We start from the raw sequence: 11,445 nt of genomic DNA, 5'->3' as shown, positions 1-11,445 counted from the left end.
GTTTGAACTCAGTTCTACTCTGAGCTATGCGCCAAGCACTTTTTTTTTTTTTAATTTTGAAACAGGGCCTCACTAGTTGTTGAGGGCCTCAATGAGTTGCTGAAGCTGGCCTCAAACCTTCACTCCTCCTGTCTCAGGCCCCCAAGTCCTGGAATTACAGGAATGTGGTACCACACCCAGCTTCTATATAAAATCTAACAAAAAGAGTTGAGACCTAATATTGCAGACAAAGTTCCTAAGAAACACTGCTAGTTGTGGGGAATTCAAAGCCTGGGCCTTTTCCCACCACAATTCGTATGAAGCCCCTGAGTGGCAGATACACCTGGACGCAGCTGAGCCTTGGAAAACGCCAAGTGCTGCCCAGTATGTGTGTCCAAGTGGCAAGAGGTCAGCAGAGTGGTCACCCGGAGACTACGCTGTCAGGTGCCCAGGACCTGGCGCTCCGGTAGCATGCCACCCAGATATGAGGGAACCAAGATACTGCCCTGAGCCCCCAGACCCTGTCTCTGCTCCTTGAGCCATCTGTCTGTCCTGAGAGAGTGGTTGAAGGAGAACAATAAAGAAAGAAAAACCGGCCCACACCAGAGTGACAGCATCCTTTCCAGAGGACCGGCACGGGGTCACACCCACAGCTATGACCCACGATGCTGGCCTTCCCACAGCCTTGGAAAATGTCTCCCAGATCCAGGAGAGAAGACCAAACAGGGCAGCCACAAGGGACTCGAAGAAGCGTTGTTCTATCTATAGTGATTACAGCGTTTCAGACAAACAGGCACAACCGTGTCCCGCCCGCAGCCGGGCGAGGGGCTGGCCGGCCCAGGTTCCTGCAGCTCAGTTGTAGGAAAGGTAATCCATGAGCCTGGGAGGGATGTTCAACTTGGAGATTTTCTCCAGCCCTCGAACCCCAGTGGCCTTCCTCAGGCTCACCCTGCAGAGCTGCGACAAGGTCAGAGGTGTCTCTGAAAAAAATAGAAGAGGGGAGTGGGTGAGGAGAGTTTTTGTAAAGGAGTTTGACGTCCCACCGCCTAAAAAAACACTCAGGTGAAATCAGAAAAGCGTCTCTTTCCCCTGGAACTAGGGTGGGGCCAGCATGCCCACTCTGTCATTTGCCAGAAATGACAGCCAGGGACCCACGGGAAATAAAGAGCAGGAGACAGAGCCCAGGTGACACCCACTAGGGTTCTTCTCGTGGGATCTGGGCTTGGGGGTTCATTTGTTTGTTTGGGGGGTTTTATGTGTGTGTGTTATATTTGTATTTGTTTTTGTTTTGTCCTAGGGATTGAACCCAGGGGCATTCTACTTCCAAACTATATCGCGAGCCTTTTGATTTTTCATTTTGAAACAGGATCTCACTAAGTTGCTGTGGCTGGCCTCAAACCTGTGGTCCTCCTGTCTTAGCCTCCCAAGCACTAGAACTATAGGCATGTGCCACCCCTACCCCCACTTTGTGTTTTTTTTTTTTTTTTTGTGTGTGTGTGTGTGTGTGGAACTTGGAATGAAACCCAGGGTCTTTCTACCTCTGGGCTACACTCCCAGACCTATTTTATATTTTGCTTGGAAACAGGGTCTCAGTAAATTGCGGAGAGCCTCACTAAGTAGCTGAGGCTGGCTTCGAACCTGCGCAATCCTCCTGTCTCCGCCTCCCAAGCGTTGGGATTGCTTTTGAGCCACAGTGTTAACATTCGGCACACAGACTTGTCAGCAAAGAACTAAGCTGCAGCTGGTGGACTCATCTGTCAAACGTCCAGAAAAACAAGGCACAGTGTGAGGGCTGGAGCCGGGGCAGGTGCTGGCGGCTGGCTCTCATTACTCCAGGCCCCAGTTTTCCCGTGATACAACAGGCCACAGAGAACTCGGGAAGAACTGGCACAGCAGCAACTCCTGCAGAGGACGTAGCCAGACATGCACCTAATTGTAAAAGATACAGGAACGCAGGACTAAAGGCTAAACTATCAGCAGAAGCTCTGGGAGAACTAGAAAACCAAGGGCCAGCCGGGCATGGTGGCGCACGCTTGTCATCCCAGCATTTGGAGGCTGAGACAGGAGGATCGTGGTTTGCGGACAGCCTCAGCTACTTAGTGAGGCCCTTTGCAACTCAGCGAGACCCTGTTTCAAAATAAAGAATAAAAAGTAGAGCTGGCGGTGTAGCTCGGAGGGAGAATGCCCCTGGGTTCCATCCCTAGTACTTCAAAAAAAAAAAAAAAGAGAGAGAGAGAGAGAGAGAGAGAGAGAGAAAGAGAGAAAGAAAGAAAGAAAAAAGAGAAAGAAAACCAAAGGCCAAAGCTGAATACGGAAGGTCCAGGCAGCCTGTCCAAGGGACTCACTTTCGTAGTACTCAAAGCACTTAGCTGGGGCGCTGCTGCTCCACGTGTAGTCCGATGGCTTCTTGCCGCGGTTGTCCCGGGCGTAGATGTTACCTCCAAACTCGATAAGCATCTCGATGAGGTCAACGTTCTTCACCTTGGCCGCATGATGAAGGGCTGTCTCGTGAAGTTTTGCTGCGTTCACATTGGCCCCTGGAGGACCAGAGCAAAGAACACGGGTCACTAAACAGAAAATGTGGAGGCAAAGCAAAACTGGCCAGAACTTCGCCACTTGCCGCACACAGCAACAATCCCCAACGAGAAAGCACAGTTGAAGCACACTTTACCGTAGCTTCTCAAAGATGCTTTCCAAGCCGGGCGTGGTGGTGCACACTTGTAATCCCAGTACTTGGGAAACGGATACAGGAGGATCGGGGTTTGTGGCCCGCCTCAACTACCTGGTGAGGCCCTCCACAACTCAGTGAGATCCTATTTCAAAATAAAGAATAAAAAATAGCTGGGCGTGGTGGCGCACGCTTGTAATCCCCGCACTTGGGAGGCGGAGACAGGAAGATCGCGCTGGTTCGGAGCCAGCCTCGCTGGCTTAAGAGATCCTGTTTCCAAATAAAAAATAATATAAAATAGGTCTGGGAGTGTAGCCCGGACATAGAAGGGCTTCCAGGAACCCCAGTACCACCAAAAAAAAAAAAAAAAAAAAAAAAAAAAGAATAAAAAATAGGGCTGGGGGTGTAAATTGGAGGTAGAATGCCCCCAAGTGGGTTTAATTCCCAATACAGAAAAAAATAGAAATAAAAAATAAATAAAATAGGGCTGAAGGTATGGCTAGAAAGTAGAATGCCCCTGGGTTCCATCCCCAGTGCAAAAAAAAAAGAATTCTGAACTTCAGCGAAAGGAGTCGAAGTTGGGTCATTACCCAAATCTTGACTTCAAAGCAAAATAAGATTCAAGTGAATTGAAGGGACTCCCTTATACACCCTAGCACACCAGGAGCAGGCACCCTCCTGCAACAGAAACCCAAAGAGCTCAGTATCCGCTTTCTGCAAAAATAAACCAGGAAAAGAAAAACTGTGAGGAGGACCGTGCCAGAGGCAGAAGCATAGCAATGCTCAGCTAGCTACTTCTGGATGCTTCCAGCTGAGTTAAAAATTGACCGCTAGTGACCAGATCAAAAACTGCTTCACCACAGTAATAAGTAGCCTTGCACCCTCACCAGCCCTCCGCCTGTGCAAATAGCATCTAGTTCCTTGACTTGGCCTCACTGCCTAACAAAGAGTTCAGCCCTCTGTGTTCACCCAGGGGTGACAACGTGGCCGCCGCACCGCTGGGCCTCTCAGGCAGAGCCAGGGCCTCTCTGAACTCCTGCAAGCAAGAAGTGAGACTCATTAAACTAGTGAGACCTATTTCAAAATAAAAATAAATATAGGGCTGGGAGTGTAGCTCAGAGGTAGAATGTCCCTGTGTTAATTCCTCAGTATCACACATAAAAAAAAGAAAAATAATATTGCATCTGTACAAATAGGTACAGACCTTTTTCCACTTTGGGAAAAGACTGAGCCTTTTGCGAATACCTTGACTAAGTCTGGATTCTAAATGCCCCCTTTTCCTAAGCACTGAAGACTCCACTTCCCATCCTAACTCCACCTCTCGGATTCAGAGAGAATCTCATCAGGCAGGTATGATGGATGACTGTCTTCTAAAAGTAGTCTTTTATTTTTTATATTTTTCTTTGCAGAACTGGGGGTTGAACCCAGGGGCATTCTACCGCCAAGCTACACCCCCAGCCCTATTTTTTATTCCTTATTTTGAAACAGGGTCTTACTATATTGCAGAAGACCTCACTAAGTAGCTGAGGCTGTCCCAAGTGCTAGGATTACAAGTGTGCACCATCACACCTGGCATATTCTTTATTTTGAAACAAGGTCTCACTAAGTTGCAGAGGGCCTCACTCAGTAGCTGAGGCTGGCGGGAACCTGTGATCCTCCTGTCTCAGCCTCCCAAGTACTGGGATTACAAGTATGTGCCACCACGCCTGGCTTCATTTGCATTTACTGGGCACCAACTACACACCAGAGACTATTAAGGCTCCTCCCGATATCCCTGCAAAATAAGTTCCATTTTCCCAGTTTCATTGATATAAAGACCGAGGCCAAGGCCGCCGGGCAAGTGCAACGGCCAGCTCCAAACCCTGGTCTGTCTGATTCGCCGCCCACCTCTCAGCCCTCTCGACCTGAGTCATGAGTAAACCCCTGCTCGGGTAAACAGCCACCCACCGGCATTGAGCAGCACTTTGACGCAGTCCAGGTGCTCCCGGGCGCAGGCCACGTGCAGTGGGGTCCCAAAATGACAATCGTGCGCTTCCAGATTGGCCCCGACGTCAATAAGAAGCCTCACACATTCGGAACTCCCTAAGGTGAGTGGGGAAAGATGGAAACATGCATGAGTAGGTGCACTGGAAATAATAAGCATGACAAACAGCAAGTGAAACCCTGCGCTTGGCTACAAGGAACAGAAAGGGAAAACACTTATATTCCAACCTAAGTGATAAACGATAAAGGGCCCTGGCTTCTAGGTCTAACCAGGGATTTCAAAGAGGGATTGAAAATGGACCAATCAGGGTCCAGTACTAAGGACCAATCAGGGCCCAGTACTAAGGGCCAATCAGGAACCAGATCTAAGGGCCAATCAGAGGAGTTTCCATGCTATATAAGCTGGCAGCGCAGCGCCACATTGCTCAGCAATAAGAAAAGCAGAGGACTATGTGAGCAAGGCCAGGAGGAAAGGAGGTATGGCGATGGCAGCGGGAATTCAACTCAGACTCGAAAGGCTGTGAGCAGCACAACAGTGCAAAGCAAGCCTGATGCTACGGCGCCCACAAAGAAAAGTAGCAGTAACAGCGTTCATGAGAGCATCTCCTCAGCGGCAGCAGAGCACTAGAGGATGGAAGCTTTTTTGAGGCCTCTTGCACGGCAGTTCTGCCTTTCTCTGAGTTGACACTAAATAAAGGGCTGGCCCCAGTTCCTTTGTCTCCTAAGCTAAATTATTTGGGTACCTGAAGACAGGACCTGAGAAAGGCTGTGGGTCTAGGTCCAAGGCCACCTTCCCTAGACCCAACTCGCAGCACTTTATCACTGGAGCGACAACTTAGATATTACTCTCCCCACCAGCCACACTGCTAGTGTGCTGTGCAGACATTGGAGCCCACTGGTATGCAGTTGCTGGCACTGAATCAGGGTTACAACAGAGAACTGGAAGACCCTGTTGGCTCTGCATCTGCCATGGTTTCATTCCCTGCTCCTACCTGGCGGCTGGGATCTAGGCAAGTGAACACCAATTTCTACTCATCCCCTCCCCACAAGCACAGGGCAGGGTGGCTTTGGCAAGTGCATGGAAAAAACAAAAGCGTGAGGTTCTCCAGAGGACCCCTTTGGAGTTTCCCGTGTCCTCTGGGGGTCAAGGCTGTCTTCCTGAAACTGACATGTTGGTGCCACCGACAAGGAGAGCCAGGTACAGTGTGTGTCAGGGCTGACACCACCACGCTGCTACTCATGAGAAAAGAAGAGCAAGATAGCGGGGACCGGGGAGCTCTTTAACGAGCACTCTGTGTCCCCAAAGAATGGGAGGCCAGGCATGGTTAGAAAACCAGCCCCGTCCGCACAGCACCACACATCAAGCTGGCCACAAGCTTGGACCCACTGCCATCACCTGCGCTGTGGAGGTGCCCTCCACCTGGCAGCCCTCTCTCCCATGGGAGCCATCTAAGTGACAGAATTCTTGTTTAATTTACAGCAATTTTAGTTTACAGTGCTTGGGTGCAGGCATGCCCCATGGCCTGCAGAACATGAGCTGCAGCCCCTGCCATCATGTGTTAAGTGGCAGGCTGTGTTCTCTTAAGAAAAGTGGCTCCAGATTGTTCATGGTTCTAGCCTGGTGTTTCAGTTTTCCCGGGTAATCAATGAACAACATAGATATAAATTGGGTGAGTGGGAAAATTCTTTAAAATGTTCTTAGCTTCAAGCCGGGCGTGGTGGCGCACGCTTGTAATCCCCGCGCTTGGGAGGCGGAGACAGGAGGATCGCGCAGGTTCGAAGCCAGCTGTGCTGGCGTAAGAGACCCTGTTTCAAAAATATAAAATAGGTCTGGGAGTGTAGCCCGGAGGTAGAAGGGCTTCCAGGAACCCCAGTACCACACACACAAAAAAATGTTCTTAGCTTCTTAAGGTCTGTGATAAACTTGTTTGGGTCAGTGGGTTAAAAGAGTGTGGGCCGGGCGTGGTGGCGCACGCTTGTAATCCCCGCGCTTGGGAGGTGGAAACCGAGGATTGTGGAGGTTCGAAGCCAGCCTCGCTGGCTTAAGAGAACCTGTTTCCAAATAAAATATAAAATAGGTCTGGGAGTGTAGCCCGGAGGTAAAAGGGTTCCATCCCCAGTACCACCAAAAAAAGGAAAAGAAAATAGTGTGGAATTTGCTTTGTCTTTGGGTCTAAGGTGTTCAAGATTTGGGTTCTGGATACCGTACAATTAAATGATGAGGTAGTAAGAACTAAGATGTTCTTCATTGACAAATTTCATGAGGAGGTGTCCTAAAAATAATAAGCAGTACAAACAACATGAAACCTTGCGCTTGGCGACAAGGAACAGAAAGCAAAACCATCTGTATTCCAAACTAAGAGATAAATGTCAATGGACAGCGGGCAGGAGTCAAGGCCCTGGCTTCTAGGTCTAACCAGGGATTTCAAGGAGGGATTGAAAATGGACCAATCAGGGCCCAGTACTAAGGACCAATCAGGACCCATCTAAGGACCAATCAGGACCCAGACCTAAGGGCCAATCAGAGGAGCTTCCATTCTATATAAACTGGCATCTGGCGCTCTAAAGGAGCTAGCTCGCAGCAGTGAGAAGAAAGAAGCAGAGGCTGGGAGGCCCGCATAAGGAGGAGAATTAGTGCAACCGCGACTGAGAAGAACAGCGATGGGAAGCCAGCAGCCCTGTGTGCAGAGCTGAGGGTCTGCGAATGCGGAGGAAGCGAGCCTGCAAGTATAGTGCCGCCAAGGAAGAGTGGCTGTAACAGCAGTTACCGTATTCTCAGCAGCAAACCAAGTACCTGAGAACAGACGCTCTTTCTGAGGCCCCTTTGTGCACAGTCCAGCCTTTCTCCAGATGGTATTAAATGGCCATCTGGTTCTTGTCTAAGCTAAATTCTTTGAGTCCCTGCTCACAGGAGCTGAGACCACCTCGCCTTAGACCTAACCCATACGTTTATCAGTGGAGCTGCCTTAGACCTAACCCGTACGTTTATCAGTTGCTCGTGCATCTGGCTACATTGTGTGAACATTAAAGACCACTGGTGTGCAACTGTTGGCACCGAGTCTGGGCTACCTCCCAGCAAGAGTGCTGGAGGGCCCCGCTGGCTCTCTGCCTCTGCCATGGCATCAGGATGTTTCTCTTCCACTTTCGAGCCAGGCACTTAACAATAAAAGCTTTTCTATGAGTGGTTGCTTCTCTACAGGTCTCCCTGCAAACAGGAATCCCAAGCGGGAATGACTATGTTTGCCCTATTTTTTCTATGAGGGAACGCAAGGCCTCTGTCCTTCCCTTTCGATGGACCAGTGGTTTTCGCCAAGGTCAGTCTTTCATCTTTAGGTATATATATTATTCACACACCTCTGTTTCCTGTCAGTATTCTAAGGTCAACTAATGGGGAGACGTATCTCATAAGATCGCCACCAGAACCTCATTCATCTTGACAAATGCATAAGGAGTTTGGAACAGGCTTGCTTTTTGGCAACACTGATGCTAATCACCACTAAACAGGGAAATATCAGATATCTTTCATTTTTCACTTCTGTTATGGAAATAATAGAGGTTCCAGGGTACACAGGCAGCACTTTAAGCATATAGACTTAGCATAGCTAAGTCCAACCACATAAGAGGTCCAGAAGGATGCTTCTGTGATGAGGGTCCCGCTTGGATTCGGAGGGTACTTGAAGGGCAGGGACATCTCGCAGACTCCTGCTTAAATTGGACTGTTAACCTTAGGGCCAGAACTTACAAGCTCCTACTTGGGTTGGGTACTAACACAAGAACAGGGACATCTTTAAGGCTTGCAGTCCTCTGAAATGCATTCTCCATAGCTGGAAAACATTCGACCCTCCAACCTTAAGGAAATGCCTCATCTGTATACCAGCCTGGCCTGCACTCAAATTAGAGGAGGGTAAATAAGACGTGGTGGCACACACACACTTGTAATCCCAGTACTTGGGAGACTGAAACAGGAGGAATGTAGGTTTGCAGTCAGCCTCAGCTGCTTAGTAATGCCATTCGCAACTTAGACTGTTTCAAAAAAGGAATAAAAAATAGGGCTGGGGTGTAGCTGGGAGATAGAATTCCCCTGGGTTCAACCCTTAGTACCCCACACACACCAAAAAAAAAAAAAAAAAAATCAGAGAATGGTGCAATCTGGCCCCTGGAAACACAGGATTCCAAAGAGGGGTTGAAAATGGGCCAATCAGGGCCCAGATGTAAGGACCAATCAGGACCTATTTAAGGACCAACCAGAGGAGTTGCCATAGTATATAAGCTGAAATCTGGAGCACAGAGAGATAAACTGAGCTGCAGCGAAGAGGGACGCAGCGAGGAGGGACGGAGGGGCTTGTACACGCAGAGGAGCGAAGCTAGAGCTACCTGAAGAAGCAGCGACGAGTGAGCAAGCACGTTTAGAGCTATAGTGCCAACAAGGCAGAGAAGCAGTAACAGTCTGGTGGTGGCTCCTGGGCACCAGGAAACAAAATGAGCACCAGGATGGGCAACCCTTCCAAGACCTTCCCTGTGCAGGATCCCGCTGTCGTCCTCTGTCTCCCATGAAACGTTTTTCCCTGATTCCTGTGTCTCCTAAATTATTTTGTTCTTGGAGATGGAACTGAGGTAGGCCGCAGGTAGGGGCTGAGATTTCACCTGCAGCAACTGGAAGTTTCCTTTATCATTAACTCAATTAAGAGCCTTATGTGGCCCTGGGGAGCCAGGAGCTAGTTCTCCTTTCTGTGGAGTGAGTTTTCTGAGAAGAGAGTTATGGCCACCCTCCTCCTGCTATTAGAACAAAAGGTGTGGGGCACAACAGGGTTCAAATAAAAAGGGTGAGAACGTAGCTCAAAGATAAACCACTCCTGGATCCTATCTCTAGTACCACAAAAAGAAAAGTTTTAGGACATCGTGTGGGAAGAGAAGGCTCTTAACTGTTCCTCATCTCCAAGGTGGTTTCTCAGTTGTGTCCGGAGAGTATCCAGTCCATGGGGTTTTTTATTTAATTACTTATTTGGTATTGGGATTGAACCCAGAGGCATTCTACCTCCCAAGCAATACTTCCAGCCTCCCCCCCCCCTTTTTTGCGGTACTGATGATGGAACCCAGGGGCGTTCTACCTCCAAGATACATCCCCAGCCCTATTTTTTGGTCTTTTTTTTTTTTTTTTTCTGAAACAGAGTTTCACTGAGTTGCGAAGGGCCTCCCTAAGTAGCTGAGGCTGTCCACGAACCACAATCCTCTGCTCTCTGCCTCCCGAATCCTGGGATTCTAAGCATGTGCCACCATGCCCAGCTATTTTTTTATTTTTATTTTGTGTTTTGTTTTAAATAGGGTCTCGCTAGGTTTCTGAGAGACTCGCTAAACTGCTAACGCTGGTCTAAAACCTACAATCCTCCTGTCTCAGCCTCCAGGGTACTGGGATTAGAGGTGTGCGCTACCATGCCCAGCTCCCCAAACCTTTCAAACGAATCTATTCTATGGCACCATCCTGCTTTGGGCTCTGAAGGACCATCGCGCTGACCCTAACATCAACTCACCACTCATGCAGGCCTCGTGCAGCGGGGACGCTGTGTACAGAGGGGGGTTGACCTTCGCCCCATAGGACAGCAGAAGCTTCACACACTCGATGCTGCCGGAGGCGCAGGCGTCACAGAGAGGGGTGCTGCCGTCGATGTTACGGGCGTCCACCTGGGGTGGGCAAACAAGTGTTAAAGGGCGGGGGAAACACCATGCACTTCCTTTTGTCAACTTGCTGTGGATTCCTCTTGGCCAAGCCACTTCTTTGAAACTCTGGGGTGCTCTGATGTGCTAAGGCCCCAGCCAGGCAGTGAATTTTAAAGAGAAAGACGCTATTGAGGCAGAGAGAGCTTAAGAAGTCCCATTTGGGGATCTTTTCTCTAGGGGCAAGGTAAGCTGAGTCTCGTCCTTAATACTACCCTGAGCAACTAAGAACCACAGAGCAGGAGAGGCGAGCCTGGGCCTGCAAGCTGGGGGACACAGGGTGGGTTTTGACTCAAGCCTCTGCTAACAAGAGTGCCTGAGACCTTTTAACAGGCCTCCTACCGTAAAAAAAAAAAAAAAAAAAAAAAAAAAAATCACAGGCTAGAAAAAAGGCAACTCCCTAAATTGGCAAATTCCACTTAGAATTTGTCCAGATTCAGCTTCTTTGCGGGTACACGCTGAAACTTGTTCCATTCCAAGCTTTTGGAAAGCGACCGCGCATTGCCTTCAGCCCGTCCCCAACCCGTGAACCCCGAGACCAGAGCCCCACATTAATTATAAGTCACTCAGAGTGTGCGCGGTGGCTCCTGGCAGCTCCCAGAGCCAGAAATTCTACCAGCTAAAAACTACTGGCAACTTAAAACCAGCTGTGGTGCGAGCACTTATACCAGGAAGGCACCAGAATTTTGTTTTCATTTCTTTTTTTTTTCCCCAGCTCCCTGGGGGAGAAGGCAAAACAGCCCCTTACTTAGTCATCCTAGATCCTGGGACTCTGCTTTGGGAACTCAGCAACAGCTCTTGAGCCCAGGCCATGCCCTCCTCTCAGAGAGCTTGAGCCTAGGATGCAGCTGGCTTGCTCCAGCTTTGCCCCCACCCAGAGCAGAGCACCCTGGCACCATTTGCTAAAACTGCCCAGTCGATGCACACTTGCTTCCTGTCCTCAGAGCGCAGCGCACAGGTGCACTCTCCCTCCTCCCTGGGCACCTCTATTCCGCATTCTTCCCGCCTTTCCTTCTAAGTCTCCTTGAAGTCTCCTGTCTGTCCCTGTGTTTCTGTCCCTGCGTTTGCAAATCACAGAAGGCAAATCTCAAACGATTTCTTTC

General features: G+C 49.4%; 1 protein-coding gene across 1 annotated transcript in view; it reads right to left on the bottom strand.

Annotated features, from left to right (window-relative positions):
- Positions 1-831: 831 nt before the first annotated feature.
- The window catches only part of ASB13 (ankyrin repeat and SOCS box containing 13), a gene marked incomplete at both ends in the record, with an annotated part of 19,932 nt that continues 9,318 nt past the window's right edge, over positions 832-11,445 (bottom strand). Inside the window, 4 exons of the mRNA XM_080716939.1 lie at positions 832-959; positions 2,325-2,516; positions 4,595-4,729; positions 10,159-10,309. Coding sequence (XP_080573065.1) covers positions 832-959; positions 2,325-2,516; positions 4,595-4,729; positions 10,159-10,309 — 606 coding nt within the window. The remainder of the gene's footprint in view (positions 960-2,324; positions 2,517-4,594; positions 4,730-10,158; positions 10,310-11,445) is intronic.

This window comes from Muscardinus avellanarius (genome assembly GCF_963383645.1).
Source record: "Muscardinus avellanarius genome assembly, chromosome: 20".
Taxonomy (NCBI): Eukaryota; Metazoa; Chordata; class Mammalia; order Rodentia; family Gliridae; genus Muscardinus; species Muscardinus avellanarius.
This window is presented reverse-complemented; position numbering and strand designations above follow the sequence as displayed.